The sequence below is a fragment of the Oncorhynchus kisutch genome, linkage group LG9 (genome assembly GCF_002021735.2).
Source record: "Oncorhynchus kisutch isolate 150728-3 linkage group LG9, Okis_V2, whole genome shotgun sequence".
NCBI classification, from domain to species: domain Eukaryota; kingdom Metazoa; phylum Chordata; class Actinopteri; order Salmoniformes; family Salmonidae; genus Oncorhynchus; species Oncorhynchus kisutch.
In genome coordinates, this window is record NC_034182.2 from 8,843,009 (window position 1) to 8,868,408 (window position 25,400).

General features: G+C 47.1%; 1 protein-coding gene across 1 annotated transcript in view; it reads left to right on the top strand.

The window, feature by feature from the left end:
- camk1da (calcium/calmodulin-dependent protein kinase 1Da) overlaps positions 1-25,400 on the top strand; it is a 60,374-nt gene that overhangs the window by 26,454 nt on the left and 8,520 nt on the right. The window contains exons 2-5 of the mRNA XM_020472194.2: positions 7,857-7,988; positions 11,230-11,304; positions 20,405-20,543; positions 22,790-22,916. Coding sequence (XP_020327783.1) covers positions 7,857-7,988; positions 11,230-11,304; positions 20,405-20,543; positions 22,790-22,916 — 473 coding nt within the window. The remainder of the gene's footprint in view (positions 1-7,856; positions 7,989-11,229; positions 11,305-20,404; positions 20,544-22,789; positions 22,917-25,400) is intronic.

A 25,400-nucleotide genomic window follows, 5' to 3' on the forward strand; every position in this document is an offset into this window, starting at 1 on the left:
CAATGCTTTTAGTTTTTGTAATATTTAGGACTTATTCCTTGCCACCCATTCTGAAACTAACTGCAGGTCTTTGTTAAGTGTTGCAATGGTTTTACTTGCTGTAGTAGCTGGCGTGAATGTTGTTGAGTCATCCGTGTACATAGACACACTGGCTTTACTCTGAAGTGTAACAAAACAGCCCCCACAATCTTTTCATCATCATTTCTCTCAGCCAATCATCAGTCATTTGTGCAAGTGCTGTGCTTGTTGAATGTCCTTCCCTGTAAGCGGGCTGAAAGTCTGTCAAATTATTTACAGTAAATAGTATTGTATCTGGTCAAACACAATTTTTTTCCAGAAGTTTACTAAGGGTTGGTAACACCTAGTAGGCTTAAATTGAAGATATGGCAAATAGCGGTGGCAATATCGTCCGCTATTATCCTCAGTAATTTTCCATCCAAGCTGTCAGACCCGGTGGCTTGTCATTGTTGATAGACAACAATCATTTTTTTCACCTCTTTCCACACGCACTTTACGGGAATCAAAATTGCAACGCTCATCTTTCATCATTTTATCAGTTCTACTTGGATGTGAAGTGTTAGCGTTTGTTGCTGGCATGTCATCCCTGTGTTTGCTCATCTTGCCAAGGAAAAAAGTATGAAAGTAATTGTCAATATCAGTGGGTTTTGTGATTAATGAGCCATCTGAATGATGGAGCTGAGTTTGTCTTTGTCCATAATTTCATTTAAGGTGCTCCAAAGCTTTTTACTATTATTTTTTAGCTTTTATCTTGTTTCATAGTATAGTTTCTTATTTTTATTCAGTTTAGTCAAATGATTTCTCAATTTGCAGTACGTTTGCCAAACGGTTGTGCTGACAGATTTATTTGACATTTATTTTGTCATCTCTCTCAACCATACAATTTTTCAATTCCTCATCAATCCACAGGGATTGAAGTTTTTACAGTCATTTTCTTAATGGGTGCGTGTTTATTAGTGACTGGAATAAGCAATTTCATAAATGTGTCAAGTGCAGCGTCTGGTTGCTCCTAATTACACACCACAGACCAGCAAATATTCTTTACATCCTCAACATATGAATCACTACAAAACCTATTGTTTGACCTCTTATACACTATATTAGGCCCAGCCTTTGGAACTTTGGTTTTCCTAGATATGGCTATTATATTGTGATCACTACATCCTATGGATTTGGATACTGCTTTAAAGCACATTTCTGCAGCATTAGTAAAGATGTGATCAATACATGTTGATGATTTCATTCCTGTGCTGTTTGTAACAACCCTGGTAGGTTGACTGATAACCTGAACCAGGTTGCAGGCACTGGTTACAGTTTGAAGCTTTTGGGCAGCTTGATGAAAACCAGTCAATATTTAAATCACCCAGAAAATATACTTCTCTATTGATATCACATACATTATCAAGCTTTTCACACATATTATCCAGATACAGTCTGTTAGCAGTTGGTGGTGTATAGCAGCTTCCCACAAGAATGGACTTACAGTGCCTTGCGAAAGTATTCAGCCCCCTTGAACTTTGTAAGTATGTCTCTATCAGTTTTGCACATCAAGAGACTGACATTTTTTCCCATTCCTCCTTGCAAAACAGCTCGAGCTCAGTGAGGTTGGATGGAGAGCATTTGTGAACAGCAGTTTTCAGTTCTTTCCACAGATTCTCGATTGGATTCAGGTCTGGATTTTGACTTGGCCATTCTAACACCTGGATATGTTTATTTTTGAACCATTCCATTGTAGATTTTGCTTTATGTTTTGGATCATTGTCTTGTTGGAAGACAAATCTCCGTCCCAGTCTCAGGTCTTTTGCAGATTCCATCAGGTTTTCTTCCAGAATGGTCCTGTATTTAGCTCCATCCATCTTCCCATCAATTTTAACCATCTTCCCTGTCCCTGCTGAAGAAAAGCAGGCCCAAACCATGATGCTGCCACCACCATGTTTGACAGTGGGGATGATGTGGTCAGGGTGATGAGCTGTGTTGCTTTTACGCCAAACATAACGTTTTGCATTGTTGCCAAAAAGTTCAATTTTGGTTTCATCTGACCAGAGCACCTTCTTCCACATGTTTGGTGTGTCTCCCAGGTGGCTTGTGGCAAACTTTAAACAACACTTTTTCTGGATATCTTTAAGAAATGGCTTTCATCTTGCCACTCTTCCATAAAGGCCAGATTTGTGCAATATACGACTGATTGTTGTCCTATGGACAGAGTCTCCCACCTCAGCTGTAGATCTCTGCAGTTCATCCAGAGTGATGATGGGCCTCTTGGCTGCATCTCTGATCAGTCTTCTCCTTGTATGAGCTGAAAGTTTAGAGGGACGGCCAAGTCTTGGTAGATTTGCAGTGGTCTGATACTCCTTCCATTTCAATATTATCGCTTGCACAGTGCTCCTTGGGATGTTTAAAGCTTGGGAAATCTTTTTGTATCCAAATCCGGCTTTAAACTTCTTCACAACAGTATCTCGGACCTGCCTGGTGTGTTCCTTGTTCTTCATGATGCTCTCTGCGCTTTTAACGAACCTCTGAGACTATCACAGTGCAGGTGCATTTATACGGAGACTTGATTACACACAGGTGGATTGTATTTATCATCATTAGTCATTTAAGTCAACATTGGATCATTCAGAGATCCTCACTGAACTTCTGGAGAGAGTTTGCTGCACTGAAAGTAAAGGGGCTGAATCATTTTGCACTCCCAATTTTTCAGTTTTTGATTTGTTAAAAAAGTTTGAAATATCCAATAAATGTCGTTCCACTTCATGATTGTGTCCCACTTGTTGTTGATTCTTCACAAAAAAATACAGTTTTATATCTTTATGTTTGAAGCCTGAAATGTGGCAAAAGGTCGCAAAGTTCAAGGGGGCCGAATACTTTCGCAAGGCACTGTATGTGTTATTCTGTTACCGGGTGTAAATCTACTTCACTTACTATAGTTCAATAACCAGATAAGGTTTGTTTGGTGGCATGTCATATCTGACAGCCCATTCTTTCTGCAGACATCTTTGAATCTTAATTCGGAGCAAGTGTTTTCCTTTTTGGAAAACTTGGTTGAATAGAAACCGAAGATTGGTAACAGAATCTAAGTGAGCATCTGCACAGTTCTTCCACTAAATGAGTTTCTGTAAAACTGTCAGTGGAAATTGTTAGAAGTAGTCCTTGTACATAGATGTGTATGTTTTGTTCAACTTTGAAATCAACGGTTATTGTTGGGCATACATTTGAAAGTGAAAAAATGTAGTAAAAGTGTTATTCTGTTCACTAACAATTGAACCTTTAAACCGAAGAACCATGTATCACCGTTTTGGACAATCTTAGTGATAATATGTTTCTCGATTGTATAGTGGATATGAATCATAAAATGTATTGATATCCCATACAGACTATAAATAGACAACATGTACAATACATGTCCATGTTAGTTGCCAACTCTGGACATTACAGTGAACTTATAGTAAGATACAAAATCAATAATCATCTGTAAATGCAAAACGCTACTGACACTTGCTCAGAGGAAGCCAAGCATTACAGCTTGCAGCGGAGTACAGGCATGGAATGGAATGACAATGGAGGCTTCTAGGTAGTGTAGTCAGAGGGTTAAAGCTGCCGCTCAATCGGCCCCCCTAATGCCGCTATTTAGTGGGGAAGCCACTAATCCTGCATGTCAGTATCAGTGTAATTGTGTCACTGTCACCTTGTGAGTCTATTATAGTAATCTCTCTCTCCCTCTCAGCCACAGTCTCTCTGTCTGTCTCTCTCTCTGTCTCTCTGTCTGTCTCTCTCTCTGTCTCTCTGTCTCTCTCTCTCTCTGTCTCTCTGTCTCTGTGTCTGTCTGCTCTCAGCCTCTCTCTCAGCCTCTCTCTCTCTCTCTCTCTCTCAGCCTCTCTCTCAGCCTCTCTCTGTCTGTCTCTCTCTCTGTCTGTCTCTCTGTCTGTCTGTCTGTCTCTCTCTCTGTATGTCTGTCTGTCTGTCTCTCTCTCTGTCTCTGTGTCTCTGTCTGCTCTCAGCCTCTCTCTCAGCCTCTCTCTCAGCCTCTCTCTCTCTCAGCCTCTCTCTCTCTCAGCCTCTCTCTCTCTCAGCCTCTCTCTCTCTGTCTCTCTCAGCCTCTCTCTCTCTGTCTCAGCCTCTCTCTCTCTGTCTCTCTCAGCCTCTCTCTCTCTGTCTCTCTCTCTCTGTCTCTGTCTCTGTCTCTATCTCTCTCTCTCTGTCTCTCTCTCTCTCTGTCTCTCTCTCAGCCTCTCTCTCTCTCTCTCTCTCAGCCTCTCTCTCTCTCAGCCTCTCTCTCTCTCTCTCAGCCTCGCTCTCTCTCTCTCTCAGCCTCGCTCTCTCTCGCTCAGCCTCGCTCTCTCTCTCTCAGCCTCGCTCTCAGCCTCGCTCTCTCTCTCTCAGCCTCGCTCTCTCTCTCTCAGCCTCGCTCTCTCTCTCTCAGCCTCGCTCTCTCTCTCTCAGCCTCGCTCTCTTTCTCTCAGCCTCGCTCTCTCTCTCTCAGCCTCGCTCTCTCTCTCTCAGCCTCGCTCTCTCTCTCTCAGCCTCTCTCTCTCAGCCTCTCTCTCTCGCCCTCTCTCTCAGCCTCTCTCTCTCGCTCAGCCTCTCTCTCTCTCTCTTTCTCTCTCTCGCTCAGCCTCTCTCTCGCTCAGCCTCTCTCTCTCTCTTTAGAGTTGAGAGAGAGAGAGAGAGAGAGAGGCTGAGACAGAGAGAGAGAGTGAGAGGCTGAGAGTGAGAGGCTGAGAGTGAGAGGCTGAGAGTGAGAGGCTGAGAGTGAGAGGCTGAGAGTGAGAGGCTGAGAGTGAGAGGCTGAGAGTGAGAGGCTGAGAGTGAGAGGCTGAGAGTGAGAGGCTGAGAGTGAGAGGCTGAGAGTGAGAGGCTGAGAGAGAGACAGCGAGAGAGAGAGAGAGAGGCTGAGAGAGAGAGAGAGAGGCCGAGAGAGAGAAACCCAGGATGTGTGTCTAATTTCACAACTCTTCCTTGGGGAAATATTTATACATACACATACATCATACAGCTGTGTGCATGTCTGTCTGTCTGTGTGTGCAAAGCCCATCTTTGTCTCTGTAGGAGATATCCCTTTGCGCCAGCATTATTCAATCGGGCCCCGTTAACCAAGAGGACCTGTCACAATGGATATCTGTCACACTCACACACTCTACACTGGCTGCAGGCTGCCTATGTAGTTTCCATTCAATGCAATCATACTCACTGGAGCCTCGCTGAGACAATTACCCAGGTTTATGCACACGAGGAAACGGTATCGCCCAATGTTGCCAGCAACTGCAATAGCAGAAGGGACAAACTTGAACTGCAAAATACCTAGTCAACCCCCAATAACCACACATGCATACTCACACACTCAAAGCCACTTCATGTGTGAACACAGCTGGGGAGATGCTGTATTACACTATCCCTCTGCTCCCTGTCAACAATTTTTTTTTTTAAGATTGATTTCCAGCCAATCAACGGGGTTGATACTGTACTGTATGTACCCTGTGGTGGCTCTCTCTGTTCTGTGTGAATGCTTTAAAGGTTGTCTTTGTTGTACTGTAGCGCCGCCGTTCAGCTTTTCTCTTACGGGTCTCATTCACACATACAGCTCTTCTGTCTCAAACCCACACACAGGATTCTCTCTCTCTCTATCAATTACAGGATTCACCCACGCTTGCCTCCCTCTCTTCTCTCCCATTTCTACTGTATATGTCTATCTCCTGTTTCCTCCTCTCCTTCCCTGTCTATTGTGGCGTTTTGGTTTCACGGTATGTGGTCAGTCTTTTTCCTTCTCTCTGGGCAGAGACTAAACCACATTCATAGTCTATAGTGTACAGAGATGGAGACCCAGTCCTTGCCTTCCTAATGGGCGTGCTGCTTACAACAGACCAGCGAGGGTGGGTGACCAGCTGGCTCTCGTAGCCGAGGGAGATGGGTGGAGGCTGGGTGACTTCGCCATGGTTAAGAGGGGTTGCGTGTGTGTGTGTGTGTAGCATAGCGACAGGCCTGCATTTCTGTTTTCTCTGCATCAGTGTTTTTAGAGCTTTTCAGTGGTGATGTCTTGTAGTCATCAGCAAACGGGGGCTTCTAAATGGCTCTAGTGCTATCTGGACTAAAGCACTACACACACACACACACACTAATAAGATTGTTGAATATTACTAAGGTTATATTAATGGGGCAGCAGGTAGCCTAGTGGTTAGAGCGTTGGACTAGTAACTGGAAGGTTGCAAGATCGAATCCCAGAGTTGACAAGGTAAAAACCTGTCGTACTGCCACTGAACAAGGTAGTTAACCCACTGTTCCCCGGTAGGCCATCATTGTAAATAAGAATTTGTTCTTTACTGACTTGCCTAGTTAAATCAAATAATGTATTACTCAGGTTTTACTGAAATTGTACACTTTCCAAAATGATGTCATGCTTGATATGCCTTATTTCACTCCCATCAGCAGAGTGTAATAAAAGGACAGAAAGGAAGGAGGAGATGACGAGAACGATGAAAGGAAGTATGAATGAATTCATAACCGGCACCATGTCCCAAAGGCAGGGGAGACGAGAGCGGGATGAGGAGAGGCGGGGAACGGAAGAATAGAATAATAGTGGAGAGGAAGAGGGAGGACGTGTTCCCTGTCTCCCCTCGTTCCTTCATTGCTGATTGGCACAGCAGCATGCACCATTAATCAGCTTATGAATGAAAGCAAACCACATATGAAATTTGATTTCCTAATGCGCTAACAAGGAGAACGCAGCAGGAAAACGAGGTGAGGGAGAGAAAGAGAGGAACGGGGAAGAAGGGAACCGATATATGGAGGAGAGAACATAGTGAGAATAAACATGAACTGTGGAGAAGGCAGAGAGGGAGACCGAGGGAACTGGGACAAAGGATACGGAGGAGATCAAGCATATTATAGAGCAAATTGAACATGAAACAATAAGTAAAGGACAACAAGCGGGAGTGATAGCTAAAGAGAGAGGAGGGAGACGGTGAGGGAGAGAGCGATAGAGTGATAGCTGAGGGGCTGTGAAGTGTGTTAGTGATGGTGATATAGTGAGTGAGTGGTTTGGAGGGTTTCAGATGAGCTGGACAGAGAACAGTGAGATTCATGGAGCCGAGTATGCATTAATGAACTAATAAATAAATAAATAAATCTCTTTCTTTCTCTGGCTCTCTCGCTGTATCGCTCTCACTGTCTCTCTCTCGCTGTCTCTCTCTCTCTCTCTCGCTGTCTCGCTCTCGCTGTCTCGCTCTCGCTGTCTCTCTCTCGCTGTCGCTGTCTCGCTCTCGCTGTCTCGCTCTCGCTGTCTCGCTCTCGCTGTCTCGCTCTCGCTGTCTCTCTCTCTCTCGCTGTCTCTCTCTCGCTGTCTCTCTCTCTCGCTGTCTCTCTCTCTCGCTGTCTCTCTCTCGCTGTCTCTCTCTCTCGCTGTCTCTCTCTCTCGCTGTCTCTCTCTCGCTGTCTCTCGCTCGCTGTCTCTCACTCGCTGTCTCTCGCTCGCTGTCTCTCGCTCGCTGTCTCTCTCTCTCGCTGTCTCTCTCTCTCGCTGTCTCTCGCTCGCTGTCTCTCGCTCGCTGTCTCTCTCTCTCACTCGCTGTCTCTCGCTGTCTCTCTCTCGCTGTCTTGCTCTCGCTGTCTCTCGCTGTCTCACTCGCTGTTTAACTGTCTCTCTCTCTCGCTGTTTCGCTCTCGCTCTCTCTCTCGCTGTCTCTCTTGCTGTCTCTCTCGCTGTCTGTCTCTCTCTCATGGAAACCTTGTTAACTTGTTTTGCTGTTTCATGTCTGTGTTTAGTATCTGCACTTGTGTTCAATGGTCTTACATGATTGCTAATTGATTAATCAAATGTTTTCTCTTTCTCCATTTCTCTCTCCTAGCGGGGCATTCTCTGAGGTGGTGTTGGCCCAGGAGAGGTCTACGGGGAAGATGTTTGCTGTGAAGTGTATCCCCAAGAAGGCCCTGAAGGGGAAAGAGAGCAGCATCGAGAACGAGATCACCGTGCTCCGCAAGTAAGTCTCCCACCTACCTTCTCCTCCCTAACACCTGTTACCCTGGCGACCGAACGGAAAACACAGCCGCTTCCCTCCCACTACTCCCCATTCACTGTTATCTTTAGGTCACGATCCACAGTCTCACACTGACAGAAGAGGAGATCAGGGTAGGTAGCAACTATAGAAAATGTCCTGTCTCCTATTTATTTTCTTAGTGACCTTGTCTCCTAAGCGCTGATACTGTACTGAATGTTCATTCTAATCTTTTCTCCCAGTGAGAAACACTCATGTATTTTACACTTATTATTCATACATATTGTCAGGTAGCTGAGTAGAGGTCTGTATGAACACACACACACGCGCACACACACACACCTATGGGATAAAACCCAAGACATTCATCTCCACGTCACTAGATAATACAGTAATCCCTCTCCACAGCTTGGACTTGGCTGTGCTTGTGAGCGTGTGTGTGTATGGTCAGATATCGCCTTGAATCTGGCCCAGTGCTCAGTATTTCCACAAGTTCTCACTCACTCACTCTCTCGCACACTCACTCAGTCACTCAAAAGTCCGGAAGTAAGCGGCTACAGTATGTGTTGGTGTTATTATTGCAGTATACCATGCGTGTTCCCTAGGGACAGGAGAGACACCACTGACCCTGACAATATTTATGGGGGATAGGTGTTGTCACTGTGATCCAGTCAGTGGAGGGGGGTGTGTGGCCTAGCCTCTGACGCCTTCCATGTTTGACCTGCGGCTTTCTGCCACTCCCAGCATCTCCTGGCAAACAGCTGATTGACAGGCTAATATGGCCTGAGGTCACAAGACACACCTCCTCAAGGTCAGTGCTTCATATCTTAATAGTGTCATTCACATGTACTTTATATATACAAAGTATGTGGATGGCCTTCAAATTACTGTATTCGGCTATTTCAGCCACACCCGTTGCTGACAGGTGTATAAAATCGAGCACACAGCCATGCAATCTCCATAGACAAACATTGGCAGTAGAATGGCCTTACTGAAGAGCTCAGTGACGTTCAACGTGGCACCGTCATAGGATGCCACCTTTCCAACAAGTCAATTTCTGCCCTGCTAGAGCTGCCCCGGTCAACTGTAAGTGCTGTTATTGTGAAGTGGAAGCGTCTAGGAGCAACAACGTCTCAGCTGCGAAGTGGTAGGCCACACAAGCTCACAGAACGGGACCGACGAGGGCTGAAGCGTGTAGTGCGTAAAAATCATCTGTCCTCGGTTGCAACACTCACTACAGAGTTCCAAACTCCCTCTGGAAGCAACGTCAGCACAATAACTGTTTGTTGGGAGCTTCATAAAATGAGTTTCCTTGGCCGAGCAGACGCACACAAGCCTAACATCACCATTTGCAATGCCAACCGTCGGCTGGAGTGGTGTAAAGCTCGCCACCATTGGACACTGGAGCAGTGGAAAGACGTTCTCTGGAGTGATGAATCACGCTTCGCCATCTGGCAGTCCGATGGACTAATCTGGGGATTGGTGGATTGCCAGGAGAACGCCACCTGCCCCAATGCATAGTGCCAACTGTAAAGTTTGGTGGTGGAGGAATAATGGTCTGGGGCTGTTTTTTATGTTTAGTTCCAGTGAAGCGAAATCTTAATGCTAAAGCATACAATGACATTCTAGACGATTCTGTGCTTCCAACTTTGTGGCAACGGTTTGGGGAAGGCCCTTCACTGTTTCAGCATGACAATTTCCCCATGCACAAAGAGGTCCATACAGAAATGGTTTGTCAAGATCGATGTGGAAGAACTTGACTGGCTTGCACAGCGCCCTGACCTGAACCCCATCGAACACATTTGGGATGATTTGGAACATGACTATTAGCCAGGCCTAATTGCCCAACATCAGTGCCCGACCTCACTAATGCTCTTGTGGCTGAATGGAAGCAATATTACAACATCTCGTGGAAAGGCTTCCCAGAAGAGTGGAAGATGTTATAGCGGCAAAGGGAGGACCAACTAGATATTAATGCCCATGATTTTGGAATGAAATGTTTGACTAGCAGGCGTCCACATACTTTTGTATATATGTATACACTTCAAGTGGTCAAGTGTGAACACACATTCAGAAACACACGCGTGTCAAAAATCGAGAACTGGCACACACACACATTCACAAAGAAATGATCATGTTCTCTTTCTCCGTGAAGTTAGGGTATAGTGTCGTGCCACAGTCTCTGCCCACTCTGTCGCCTACTAGTTTATTTGGATCCTGCAGCTCGACAGGGATTCTCTCTCACACACACACACGGCCTTCTCTAAGAGACAGAGAATCAGTTGCCAAATAATAAGGCATTAACTGTGGAAGGATTTGTCATGTAATGACTGCAGATCAGGAATCCTCTGTCTCTACTCTGAGGTTCCCATCTGCTTTACCCTTCCATGATCCCAGGGAGAGTTTAAACACACACCATTCTCCCTGGTGTTCTCATCTCAGCCATCTCTCCTCAGACTGTTTATGACTCATATCTCTACGCTCCACCGCTAGCTACGAGCTCAGAGATCACACACTCCTAATGCATGTACTGAACTCCCCACCTGCTCACGCTTCCTGTGTGTGTGTGTGTGTACAGTATTATTCCCCCCTTGTGATAACATCATCGGCAAATGGGTCACGAGGCATCGAAGACACCCACACAGACCACCACCACTGCAGCACACCCACACAGACCGGCAGCACACGCACACAGACCACCACCACTGCAGCACACGCACACACACAGACTACCACCACAGCAGCACACGCACACAGACTACCACCACAGCAGCACACGCACAGAGACTACCACCACAGCAGCACACGCACAGAGACTACCACCACAGCAGCACACGCACACAGACCACCACCACAGCAGCACAAGCACACAGACCACCACCACAGCAGCACAAGCACACAGACCACCAGCACACGCACACAGACCAGCAGCTCAAGCATGTCCCATGTGTACACTATACACTTTCACCATGGAGCAGTTACTATGGCGAGGTGTGAGTATGGTGTTGACTGTATCAATAGAGACAGAAAGGAGGGAAAGGGTTAGGATAAGGCTTGGGCTTATGTTTTATGTTCAGGTTTAGTAAGTGTTTGAGATGACTCTAGAGCTGAGGTAAAGATGGTGTAGATGGGGGTTGAGACAGTCTGGGATCGGATCATCTGTTTGAAGGGTTATAGTTATACATGACTAATAGACTAACGTTGTCTGTGTTTTCTGTCCCTCCAGAATCAAGCATGAGAACATAGTGGCTTTGGAGGACATCTATGAGAGTTCCAACCACCTCTACCTGATCATGCAGCTGTAAGTTCTCTCTCTCGCTCTTTCTCTCGCTCGCTCTTTCTCTCGCTCTCTGTCCCTCTCGCTCTCTGTCTCTCTCGCTCTCTGTCCCTCTCGCTCTCTGTCCCTCTCGCTCTGTGTCCCTCTCGCTCTCTCGCTCTGTGTCCCTCTCTCGCTCTGTGTCCCTCTCTCGCTCTGTGTGTCCCCCTCTCGCTCGCTCTGTGTGTCCCCCTCTCGCTCGCTCTGTGTGTCCCCCTCTCGCTCGCTCTGTGTGTCCCCCTCTCGCTCGCTCTGTGTGTCCCCCTCTCGCTCGCTCTGTGTGTCCCCCTCTCGCTCGCTCTGTGTGTCCCCCTCTCGCTCGCTCTGTGTGTCCCCCTCTCGCTCGCTCTGTGTGTCCCCCTCTCGCTCGCTCTGTGTGTCCCCCTCTCGCTCGCTCTGTGTGTCCCCCTCTCGCTCGCTCTGTGTGTCCCCGCCTCTCTCGCTCGCTCTGTGTGTCTCTGCCTCTCTCGCTCGCTCTGTGTGTCTCTGCCTCTCTCGCTCGCTCTGTGTGTCTCTGCCTCTCTCGCTCGCTCTGTGTGTCTCTGCCTCTCTCGCTCGCTCTGTGTGTCTCTGCCTCTCCTGTCGCTGTCTCTGCCTCTCCTGTCGCTGCATCTCCTGTCTCTCTGCCTCCTCTCTGCCTCTCCTTCTGTCTCTCTCTCCTTCTGTCTCTCTGACTGTCTCGGTCTCACTCAGCACCCAGGAATGGGGCAGGGGGGGACTGTTTTAGCTTTACACACATACACACACTTTATAAGCCCTCATTACTCTAATTAGACTTCCATTAAGACTTTCTACAGGAGAGGGAATGGGACCTGGCTCGTAGCGCTCAGCTAACGTTTACGTAACATTACTCTAACGTTACAGCAAGGCTAACGTGCCACTGCACTCCTGGCCACATTAATCAGCTCGAGTTATATCAGTCTGTCGAGGAGGGCGTGTGAGTTATGGATTAAAGTGTGTTGTCAGTTGTGTGTGTGTGTGTGTGTGCAGGAAAGTAGAGCAGTTCTTAACTTTGATCATTTCATTTAGGTTATTGCTGAGTCACAGCACACAATGTTATTCATTTCAGTGCTAACAGGCTATCGAATTGAGAACAGAGGAGAACACCAGCCACCGTCTTTCACTTCACTCTTCTTCCAGTCTTCTGCCTCTCTCACCCTTCGCTTGTCTCTTTCTTCTCCTTTCTTCCTTCTCACCTCTGTTCTTCTCCCCCCTCACACCTCATCTTTCCTCCCTCACCTCTCACCTTTTCCCCTTACCTCTCCCCTCACCTGCAGCAGGTGTGAAATGATTATCCTCTGCAGCAAGGCACCTTCTCATTTCAGGCTCTGATAAAGGTCACCTCACTCCACTTATGACACTTAACTTGGTAGAAGCAGGAATAACACCTCAGCAGGTAGGAATCTCAGCACTCATCATAGATTTCAGTCGGTACACATCTGAGTCCATGTATTAAGCATCACCTCCGAGTATTTATTTGATCTTTATTTAACTAGGCAAGTCAGTTAAGAACAAATTATTATTTACAATTACGGCCTTCCCCGGCCAAACCCGGATGACGCTGGGCCAATTGTGCGCCGCCCTATGGGACGCCGCCCTATGGGACTCCGCCCTATGGGACTCCCAATCACAGCCGGATGTGATACAGCCTGGATAGGAATCATCCTCAGGTTGACAGGTGTGGTCTGATATACAGTACCTGTGCTCTGAGTTGGATTTAACTTTGCGCTGAGTTTAACACACCAGGTCTGATATACCTGCACTCGGGAGTTTGACAGATCGGGTTTGATTCAACAGCGTCTGTGCTCAGAGTTTGACATGCTATGTCTGATCTAGCTGAGATTAGTTAGTTGGGTCTGGTGTGGTGCTTCCATCTCTGGTTGGATGAAGAGCTGCTGTCTCCAGCGATCTACAACCATGTCATCACCACATGGCTGATACATCCAATCCTGCTCAAAGTGAGGGGGAGATGGATGGAGAGGGAACGGTATGCCAGGCAGATGGAAGTGTGATATGAGAGAGAGGGAGAAGAGGGAGCGGTATGCCAGGCAGATGGAAGTGTGATATGAGAGAGAGGGAGAAGAGGGAGCGGTATGCCAGGCAGATGGAAGTGTGATATGAGAGAGAGGGAGAAGAGGGAGCGGTATGCCAGGCAGATGGAAGTGTGATATGAGAGAGAGGGAGAAGAGGGAGCGGTATGCCAGGCAGATGGAAGTGTGATATGAGAGAGAGGGAGAAGAGAGGGAGCGGTATGCCAGGCAGATGGAAGTGTGATATGAGAGAGAGGGAGAAGAGGGAGCGGTATGCCAGGCAGATGGAAGTGTGATATGAGAGAGAGGGAGAAGAGGGAGCGGTATGCCAGGCAGATGGAAGTGTGATATGAGAGAGAGGGAGAAGAGGGAGCGGTATGCCAGGCAGATGGAAGTGTGATATGAGAGAGAGGGAGAAGAGGGAGCGGTATGCCAGGCAGATGGAAGTGTGATATGAGAGAGAGGGAGAAGAGAGGGAGCGGTATGCCAGGCAGATGGAAGTGTGATATGAGAGAGAGGGAGAAGAGGGAGCGGTATGCCAGGCAGATGGAAGTGTGATATGAGAGAGAGGGAGAAGAGGGAGCGGTATGTCAGAGACAGTTGTAGAGAGAGAGAGAGAGAGTCAGACAGTTGTAGAGAGAGAGAGAGCGAGACAGACAGACAGTTGTAGAGAGAGAGAGAGACAGACAGTTGTAGAGAGAGAGAGAACACCAAATTGAGACTCTGCACGCAGAATTCTGCAAAAATATCCTCCGTGTACAACGTAGAACACCAAATAATGCATGCAGAGCAGAATTAGGCCAATACCCACTAATTATCAAAATCCAGAAAAGAGCCGTTAAATTCTACAACACCTAAAAGGAAGCGATTCACAAACCTTCCATAACAAAGCCATCACCTACAGAGAGATGAACCTGGAGAAGAGTCCCCTAAGCAAGCTGGTCCTGGGGCTCTGTTCACAAACACAAACACACCCTACAGAGCCCCAGGACAACAGCACAATTAGACCCAACCAAATCATGAGAAAACAAAAAGATAATTACTTAACACATTGGAAAGAATTAACAAAAAAACAGAGCAAACTAGAATGCTATTTGGCCCTACACAGAGAGTACACAGCCGCAGAATACCTGACCACTGTGACTGACCCAAAATTAAGGAAAGCTTTGACTATGTACAGACTCAGTGAGCATAGCCTTGCTATTGAGAAAGGCCGCCGTAGGCAGACATGGCTCTCAAGAGAAGACAGGCTATGTGTGCTCACTGCCCACAAAATGAGGTGGAAACTGAGCTGCACTTCCTAACCTCCTGCCCAATGTATGACCATATTAGAGAGACATATTTCCCTCAGATTACACAGATCCACAAAGAATTCGAAAACAAATCCAATTTTGAAAAACTCCCATATCTACTGGGTGAAATTCCACAGTGTGCCATCACAGCAGCAAGATTTGTGACCTGTTGCCACGAGAAAAGGGCAACCAGTGAAGAACAAACACCATTGTAAATACAACCCATATTTATGCTTATTTATTTTATCTTGTGTCCTTTAACCATTTGTACATTGTCAAAACACTGTATATATATATATAATATGATATGACATATGATATGACATTTGTAATGTCTTTACTGTTTTGAAACTTCTGTATGTGTAATGTTTACTGTTAATTTTTGTTTTTCACTTTATATATCCACTTTGTATGTTGTCTACCTCACTTGCTTTGGCAATGTTACACACATGTTTCCCATGCCAATAAAGTCCTTGAATTGAATTGAATTGAGAGAGAGACAGTTGTAGAGAGAGAGAGACAGAGAGATAGATAGATAGTTGAGCGAAAGCCAAAACAGAGCAATTGAAGCCAAGAATAAGAGGAGGGGGAAGGGGGAGACAGAGGGAAAAAAGCAGGCAGAAGACAGAGGGGAAAAACTAATCTAAAACGGAGTAGAGCAAAGCTTAAATCTTTTCGACTCAGTCAGTGGCTATTTAATAATGAATGGAAAGGGTTGTAAAAGTGTGTGGTGTTTTACAGAAAATATAAACACGGCTGTGGTTTTTTATTTTCTCCACAACAACACTGAAACCATGTGAGTTAACCAAACCGTTCTGTTCTACGGAAGCAGCAGGCTCAGCCACAGGCTTGTGAGTGTTACTGTTTAAACACCTTCACACCACTACCTTACTGTAGGAACCACTACAGCAGGGTCAACAACACCACTACCTTACTGTAGGAACCACTACAGCAGGGTCAACAACACCTTCACACCACTACCTTACTGTAGGAACCACTACAGCAGGGTCAACAACACCTTCACACCACTACCTTACTGTAGGAACCACTACAGCAGGGTCAACAACACCTTCACACCACTACCTTACTGTCGGAACCACTACAGCAGGGTCAACAACACCTTCACACCACTACCTTACTGTAGGAACCACTACAGCAGGGTCAGCAACACCTTCACATCACTACCTTACTGTAGGAACCACTACAGCAGGGTCAACAACACCTTCACATCACTACCTTACTGTAGGAACCACTACAGCAGGGTCAACAACACCTTCACACCACTACCTTACTGTCGGAACCACTACAGCAGGGTCAGCAACACCTTCACATCACTACCTTACTGTAGGAACCACTACAGCAGGGTCAACAACACCTTCACATCACTACCTTACTGTAGGAACCACTACAGCAGGGTCAACAACACCTTCACATCACTACCTTACTGTAGGAACCACTACAGCAGGGTCAACAACACCTTCACACCACTACCTTACTGTCGGAACCACTACAGCAGGGTCAGCAACACCTTCACATCACTACCTTACTGTAGGAACCACTACAGCAGGGTCAACAACACCTTCACATCACTACCTTACTGTAGGAACCACTACAGCAGGGTCAACAACACCTTCACATCACTACCTTACTGTAGAAAACATGGCAGCAAGGGTCAGCAACAGGCGACCCGCGGCATTTTAGTTTTTGGGTGAAAATGTTTAGGTTTCATTTAGGAAATGTATTCCCACGAATAAAAAAGAGATGTGATCGTGTCTCAATGTAATCAAGGAATGAAACGATTGTTATTTTAAAATAATAATATATGTTTGGGGCTTAGTTGTGGTCAATTTGCAGTGTATCAATTATTATAATTATGTTCCAGCCCCCTGACCATCCTCATCGACACGGCTGAATCTAGTTGACTACCACTGCACTGCAGTGTCTGGCACTGCTGAGCCAGACAACTACACAGGAGCACACAGGGCCACTGTACAGCTCAGATTACACTCAGATAAAGGGACAACCTGATACTGTTCTGACAGAGAGGGAGAGCGAGAGAGGGGGGGGGTGAAGGTAGAGAAAGGGATGAGGAAGGGACAGCGATAGCAAGAAAGAAAGAGAGACTGAATGGAAAGATGATTGAGTGTGTGTGTGTCTGCAGTATGGTGTGTGTATTGAAAGGGAAGTAGATTTGGCTCCTGTCTGATTGCCATGGTCTCCCTACGCAAATGGTTACGTAATCCTGCAGGATGGTGGCCCATCTCCTCCGTCACTACCACACCGTTATGTCCAGCCAACGTGTGTGTGTGTGGCTTAGCCTTTTGCTTGTCATCCCCTGCCACGCTCGTCTTGGCTGGAAAAAAGTAACTGTTGGCAGAGGAGAGAGAGCGAGAGAAGAGATGGAGCGTGAGGATATAGAGGGAGAGAGGATAGAAAGGGCGAGCGAGAGCAGAGCAGATTAGCAATTTCTTATCTCCTTTTTTTCAGAAACTTCATTAGAATGTAACTTTCTTCCTTCTCTTATTTGGTCTGTCACTGTGACGATGCGCCCAGATTCACACTGTCTCTCTGTGTGTGTGTGTGTGTATTCAATATTCATCCAATGCAAATCTCTGTGGTTTCAGAGAAAAACATAAACTCAGCAAAAAAATCCTCGCTGTCAACTATTTATTTTCAGGAAACTTAATGTGTAAATATTTGTATGAACATAAGATTCAACAACTGAGACATAAACTGAACAAGTTCCACAGACATGTGACTAACAGAATTGGAATAATGAGTCCGTATCTGGTGTGGCCACCAGTTGCATTAAGTACTGCAGTGCATCTCCTCCTCATGGACTGCACCAGATTTGCCAGTTCTTGCTGTGGGATGTTACCCCACTCTTGCACCAAGGCACCTGCAAGTTCCAGGACATTTCTGGGGGGGATGGCTCTAGCCCTCACCCTCCGATCCAACAGGTGCCAGACGTGCTCAATGGGATTGAGATCCTGGCTCTTCACTGGCCATGGCAGAACACTGACATTCCTGTCTTGCAGGAAATCACGCACAGAACGAGCAGTATGGTTGGTGGCATTGTCATGCTGGAGGGTTATGTCAGGATGAGCCTGCTTGAAGGGTACCACATGAGGGAGGAGGATGTCTTCCCTGTAACGCACAGAATTGAGATTGCTTGCAATGACAACAAGCTCAGTTCGATGATGCTGTGACACACCGCCCCAGACCATGACGGACCCTGCACCTCCAAATCGATCACGCTCCAGAGTAACGCTCATTCCTTCGCCGATAAACGCAAATCCGACCATCACCCCTGGTGAGACAAAACCGCGACTCGTCAGTGAAGAGAAGCTTTTGCCAGTCCTGTCTGATCCAGCGATGGTGGGTTTGTGCCCATAGGTTACGTTGTTGCCGGTGATGTCTGGTGAGGACCTGCCTTTACAACAGGCCTACAAGCTGTCAGTCCAGCCTCTCTCAGCCTATTGTGGACAGTCTGAGCACTGATGGAGGGATTGTGTGATCTGGTGTAACTTGGGCAATTGTTGTAGAAGCCATTCTATAGCTGTTTTGCAAGTGTGATGTTCGGATGTACCGATCCTGTGCAGGTGTTACACGTGGTCTGCCACTGCGAGGACGATCAGCTGTCCGTCCTGTGTCCCTGTAGCGCTGTCTTGGGCGTCTCACAGTACGGACATTGTGATTTATTGCCCTGGCCACATCTGGAGTCCTCATGTCTAAGGCACGTTCACACAGATGAGCAGGGACCCTGGGCATCTCTCTTTTTGTGTTTTTCCGTCTGTAGAAAGGCCTCTTTAGTGTCCTAAGTTTTCATAACTGTGACATTAATTGCCTACCATCTGTAATCTGTTAGTATCTTAAAGACCGTTCCACAGGTGCATGTTCATTAATTGTTTATGGTTCATTGAACATGCATGGGAAACAGTGTTTAAACCCTTTACAATGAAGATCTGTGAAGTTATTTGGATTTTTACGAATTATCTTTGAAAGACAAGGTGTGGAAAAAGGGACGTTTCTTTTTTTGCTGAGTTTATTTGACCCTATGCTCAATCTCCCTCTGCAGTAACGAGAGGTGCAGTGAAACTGGTCGATCTTGTGTAGTATAGGTTGTTATTGTAGATTGACAGTTATGTTTGTATCTTATGGCGGTTAAGGTTAGAATTGTGATTGAGCTGATCCAAGATCAGTATTTAGTTCTAGTTGAGGCTGTTTACGGTTCAGTGTGTGGGTTAATCGGAATACCAGTAAGGATCATGGTTACAGCGCCCCCATGGGGATCAGAGGAGAGGAGCAGCCCCTCAGGCTCCTGCTGCACCGTCTGTCAACTCCATACTGAGGAAGAAGGTACAGTACATTTGCTTCCCAAACGCCATACACAGGGGCACCGAGAGAGAGACTTTATTGGGTCAATATGAAAGTACTAACATCAGTGGATCAAAACAGTACTTCCTGGTAGTCCTTGGCGTGACATGACTTTCTATTGAAGGTCAGCTGTCTGTTTATCAATAGAGTATATACGAGGACTGCAGCCAGATGCCTTCAGGGGACATGTCAAACATGAGAGCGCGAGACAACAGAAACAGTCGGTGGGGTCAATACAGGAACCAGGAGAGGGAGCTGTGTACCTGTGGAAATGCAAAATGTCCTTCCTCCGTTGTTTCCATATTGTGCTTGTCAGTACAAACGGAGACCAGTCATAAGAGACAGATTCTACCTCATTAATCTTCTTACCGTACATACTAGGCATTTTAATTTCTCTCTTGGTTCTAAAGCATGTTAAACCTAATATAGAGCAATTTGACTTACATTTATTTATTTTATCCCTTCCTCCCTCAGAACTAGTCTTTACGGACTGTGGCACTATTAGAGATGAGTGGTTGGCTACTCCCCCTTGTGGTGGAATGTGACAGAAAGCTACTTTACCCCGACAGTCAACCAGAGACCTCCAGTATTTACATAGGTTCTCTGCAGTGCTACGCAGTGACGACACCCTGCTCAGATACAGCGGAGTGCCACTAAGCTAATGAATGCACTGAGCTGTTCTGTTAGTGGCAGACCCAGGATCAGTTTACCCTTTCCATAACCATAAGGGATGGCCGGACAGACTACAAATCTGACCTTAGATCAGTGCTTAGCAGCCATTTATACTGCCCTGTGCCAGCTAGCTGTTGAGGACTGAGGAAAGTTCTGGGATGTTCAGCTTCTGGCCTGTGGCTGTTCTGGCGCTTAAAAAAAACCAAACAATCTGGCTTAGAGTCTTAAAACAGCAAGGGCACCGTCTGACACACACACACAGTCTGAAGCTTAGCTATCCTCCACTGTGTGAATCTATGATCTGAGAAAAATGAGGCACCTTTTTTTTCAGTTTCTTTGTTTTAGATTTTGTTTCCCTCCCATCTCCTGTCCTCTCTCTCTCTCTGATACAGTTCTCCCTATACAGTTAGTTTTAGACTGTATGGTGCACTTTGATTGGTCGTGATAGTATGGGGCATGAAGGGTTAAGTTTAGTGGAGCAGCGGGTTAGAATGGGTCAAAGCATACCCCCACTGTGGGGTACACAGGTGTGTCAAACACACACACACACACACACACACGGTTGAATGGAGGCAGATTCGTATAGCTCCTAAATGAAGTCTGTGGATCTGTCTCATGATAACAGGTTCCCTCCAGATGTGTGTTTGTGTCTGCATGTTTGCACATCTGTTTTACTTACCTTGTTTACTGACCCCCTCTCTGTCTGTGTCACAGAGTGTCGGGAGGTGAGTTGTTTGACCGTATCGTGGAGAAGGGGTTCTACACAGAGAAAGATGCCAGTACTCTCATCAGACAGGTGCTAGACGCTGTCGACTACCTCCACAAGTTGGGCATCGTCCACAGAGACCTGAAGGTGACGGTGACACACACTCGCACACACTGAAACACACACACACACACAAAAACCCTGTCTACTCCCCCTTGCATCTTGACATGAGCGGATCACTTGTGTTTTATGGGCCGTGATTCATTGCGGTGGTGAGGTGCAGCTTGCGTTTGTGATTTGGGCCGCTCAGAGGGTCACAACACGCAGTGGCTTCTGTGAAATATAGCGGATTCCACTGAGAGAGAGGAGTACGGTCATACGGCCTCATAAAACAGACGGCAACATAACTGTACTGTGTTGAAGGGTTATAGACTGTAGAAAGAGGAGGAAGGGAAGCGCTACTAAGGTACACAACAGTACATTTTGGTAGATAGAAGGTGCTCTTTGGTAAACGGGGTAAATTGGTCATCAAAAAGGAAGGAGGGCCTCCCGGGTGGCGCAGTGGTTAAGGGCGCTGTATTGCAGTGCCAGCTGTGCCACCAGAGACACTGGGTTCGCGCCCAGGCTCTGTCGTAACCGGCCGCGACCGGGAGGTCCGTGGGGCGACGCACAATTGGCCTAGCGTCGTCCCGGTTAGGGAGGGTTTGGCCGGTAGGGATATCCTTGTCTCATCGCGCACCAGCGACTCCTGTGGTGGGCCGGGCGCAGTGCGCGCCAACCAAGGTTGCCAGGTGCACAGTGTTTCCTCCGACACATTGGTGCGGCTGGCTTCCGGGTTGGATGCGCGCTGTGTAAAGAAGCAGTGCGGCGTGGTTGGGTTGTGTATCGGAGGACGCATGACTTTCAACCTTCGTCTCTCCCGAGCCCGTACGGGAGTTGTAGCGATGAGACAAGATAGTAGCTACTAAACAATTGGATACCACGAAATTGGGGAGAAAACGGGGTAAAAATTCAACAAACAAAAAAAAGAAATGAGGACCAAGGCACCAAGGCACTCTTCATTTAATGAATTAAAATGGCTTTATTAGTATGGCATTTTCAATAGAAACAAAGTTTTTTTTTAAATGACGAGTTTCGGCTGCATGGCCTTCGTCAGGGAGTAGTATTGAACATGCTATACTAATAAAGCCATTTTAATTAATTATATGAAGAGTGCCTTGGTCCTCATTTCTTTTTGGTTATAGACTGTGTTGAAGGGTTATAGACTGTGTTGAAGGGTTATAGACTGCCTTTGACAAATGATTACGGTTGTATATCTACAGTACGTTCAGGGTAAGTAGAGAGCCAAGGATGGGAGAGCTCCGTTTGTGGTTAACACGATCCCTCTCTATCTCGCTCTCTCCCTCTGTCCGCTCTCTCCCTCTGTCCCCTCTGTCCGCTCTCTCCCTCTGTCCCCTCTGTCCGCTCTCTCCCTCTGTCCCCTCTGTCCGCTCTCTCCCTCTGTCCCCTCTGTCCCTCTGTCCGCTCTCTCCCTCTGTCCCTCTGTCCGCTCTCTCCCGCTGTCCCCTCTGTCCCTCTGTCCCCTCTCTCCCTCTGTCCCCTCTCTCCCTCTGTCCCCTCTCTCCCTCTGTCCCCTCTCTCCCTCTGTCCGCTCTCTCCCTATGTCCCCTCTGTCCGCTCTCTCCCTCTGTCCGCTCTCTCCCTCTGTCCGCTCTCTCCCTATGTCCCCTCTGTCCGCTCTCTCCCTCTGTCCGCTCTCTCCCTCTGTCCGCTCTCTCCCTCTGTCCGCTCTCTCCCTCTGTCCGCTCTCTCCCTCTGTCCGCTCTCTCCCTCTGTCCCCTCTGTCCGCTCTCTCCCTCTGTCCCCTCTCTCCCTCTGTCCCCTCTCTCCCTCTGTCCCCTCTCTCCCTCTGTCCCCTCTCTCCCTCTGTCCGCTCTCTCCCTCTGTCCGCTCTCTCCCTCTGTCCGCTCTCTCCCTCTGTCCGCTCTCTCCCTCTGTCCGCTCTCTCCCTCTGTCCGCTCTCTCCCTCTGTCCTCTGTCCCCTCTCTCCCTCTGTCCCCTCTCTCCCTCTGTCCCCTTTCTCCCTCTGTCCCCTCTCTCCCTCTGTCCCCTCTCTCCTCTGTCCGCTCTCTCCCTCTGTCCGCTCTCTCCCTCTGTCCGCTCTCTCCCTCTGTCCGCTCTCTCCCTCTGTCCGCTCTCTCCCTCTGTCCGCTCTCTCCCTCTGTCCGCTCTCTCCCTCTGTCCGCTCTCCCCCTCTGTCCGCTCTCTCCCTCTGTCCCCTCTGTCCGCTCTCTCCCTCTGTCCGCTCTCTCCCGCTCTCTCCCTCTGTCCGCTCTCTCCCTCTGTCCGCTCTCTCCCTCTGTCCCCTCTCTCCCTCTGTCCTCTCTCTCCAGCCAGAGAACCTGCTGTATTTTAACCCCCAGGACGAGTCTAAGATCATGATCAGTGACTTTGGTCTGTCCAAGATGGAGGGCAGTGGGGATGTCATGTCGACCGCGTGCGGAACGCCGGGATATGTGGGTAAGAAGAGATGCCCCACCACCCCATAACCTTAAATGTCCTTACTTAGAAGTTAATGCCACTTGTTAATATACTGTCAGCTACTGAAATGTTAATACTGGAAGCAAGTCTTTTTGGAGTGTTAGGCTACCGTCCTTTCCAAAGTCGTATGCTACATTGTCTAAGTGCTCACTCTCACTGAGTGTGATGCCATCACTGTGCTTTACATAAATGACACACTGCATAATACAGTATACTGTAGGTGAAATCCCACTGCTTTAATTATGTGTGTGCAATGGGGGAGGGCGCATCTGTGTGCAGCTCACACACACAGACATCCTGCCTCTGGAGTAAGAAGGTCTTATCACACGCTGACAGACCCTGCCCCCAGTCGCCTGCTTTCCCCTTTTTAGCAGAGCGACTGAGTCAGACGGCCAACATGGCGGGGCGCTCTACTGCAGTTCACTACGCGCTAGAGGGCTGTCAACTCTGTGCCACACATGGGGATTTATATACTGTAGCCCTGGCTGTGTGTGTGTGTGTGTCAACTCTGTGCCACACATGGGGATTTATATACTGTAGCCCTGGCACTGTTTTTGCATGTGTGTGTCTGAGTGTTAGTTTGTGTGTGTGTGCTTTTTCATCTCGTCAGAGTGTGTGAGAGACACAGATGTTTACATTATTTCCATGACAGAACCTTTCACATTGACGTGTAGGACGGTGCCTCTGGTAGTCAGGCACTCTGAAGACTCATCACATTGACGTGTAGGACGGTGCCTCTGGTAGTCAGGCACTCTGAAGACTCATCATGTTGACGTCTTATCTGCCGGCTCCTGTCCACGCCCCTACATCCACATGCAAGTTAGTTAGCAGACACTTGTTTAAGTTTATCCATCGGGAACTATAGTCGGTGTACTGTAGGTCAGCTAAACAACACCTTACTAGTTAACCTCCCTGGGATATGTGGGACGGTAGCGTCACACTTGGCCAAAAGCCAGAGAAAATGCAGAGCGCCAAATTCAAATGAATTCCTATAAAAATCTAACTTTCATGAAATCACACATTTAAGATACCAAATTAAAGCTACACGTGTTGTGAATCCAGCCAACATGTCAGATTTCAAAAAGGCTTTTCGGCGAAAGCAAATGATGCTATTATCTGAGGATAGCACCTTCATGAACAAAATAGAGAAAACATATTTCAACCCTGCAGGCGCAACACAAAACACAGAAATAAAAATATAAATCATGCCTTACCTTTGCCGAGCGTCTTCTGTTGGCTCCAATATGTCCCATAAACATCACAAATGGTCCTTTTTGTTTGATTAATTCCGTCCATATATATCCAAAATGTCCATTTTTATTTGGCGCGTTTGATCCAGAAAAACACAGATTCCAACTTGCGCAACGTGACTACAAAATATCTCAAAAGTTACCTGTAAACTTTGCCAAAACATTTCAAACTACTTTTGTAATACAACTTTAGGTATTTTTTAAAGTAAATAATCAATCAATTGAAGACTGGATGATCTGTGTTCAATACAGGAAGAAAACAAACTGAAGCATGCTTTCTGGTCATGCGCCTCTATCAAACAGTACACATGAAGTGACCCTCGTTCAAGATGGCCGTACTTCTTCATTACACAAAGGAATAACCTCAACCAATTTCTAAAGACTGGTGACATCCAGTGGAAGCGGTAGGAACTGCAAGCAAGTCCCTTAGAAATCTGGATTCCCAATGAAAACCCATTGAAAAGAGTGACCTCAAAAACAAACAAAAAAACATCTGAATGGTTTGTCCTCGGGGTTTCGCCTGCTACATAAGTTCTGTTAAACTCAGACATGATTCAAACAGTTTTAGAAACTTCAGAGTGTTTTCTATCCACATCTACTAATAATATGCATATCTTATCTTCTGGGGATGAGTAGCTTTTCATACAAAATTACAAATGCTGCCCCCTATCCTAGAGAAGTTAATGACATTGGAAGTGTCTCATCCTTCCTCCTCTATCCCACAATCTCTTCAGATGAGGCCACTGCAGTTTTTGTCCCTCCATCCCTCCCTCCCCATCTGCTGTAGGGCTTTTCTAAAAGGCTGCAGTGTGACGGTTGCTGCATTAGAAATGCTGCTAAATATAGCAGGTACTGGATGATGGCATTGAGAAGCCTGCATTCCTGAGGTATGAATAGCCCAGGGTTAGCGCCTGGCTGAATTAAGACCAGACTCTGTGGTTTGGACAGGCCCACCGTCAGAGAGCGGACACACGCATACACATACTGTGTACAAACAAACACACACACATACACACACGTCGGCCATATTGTTACAGGAGATACGCAACACACGCTCAGCCCAGCACAAGTGAAGAAAGTATAACATTTGAGCCTCTGTGTGCACACACAGTGTCTGACTGTCTGTGGGTGTGCGTGTTTCCTGTGATCTGTATTTACCTCAGTCTTCAATATTGTTCTGTTTGTCGACCGTTGTTTGGGTGAGCTCAGTTCT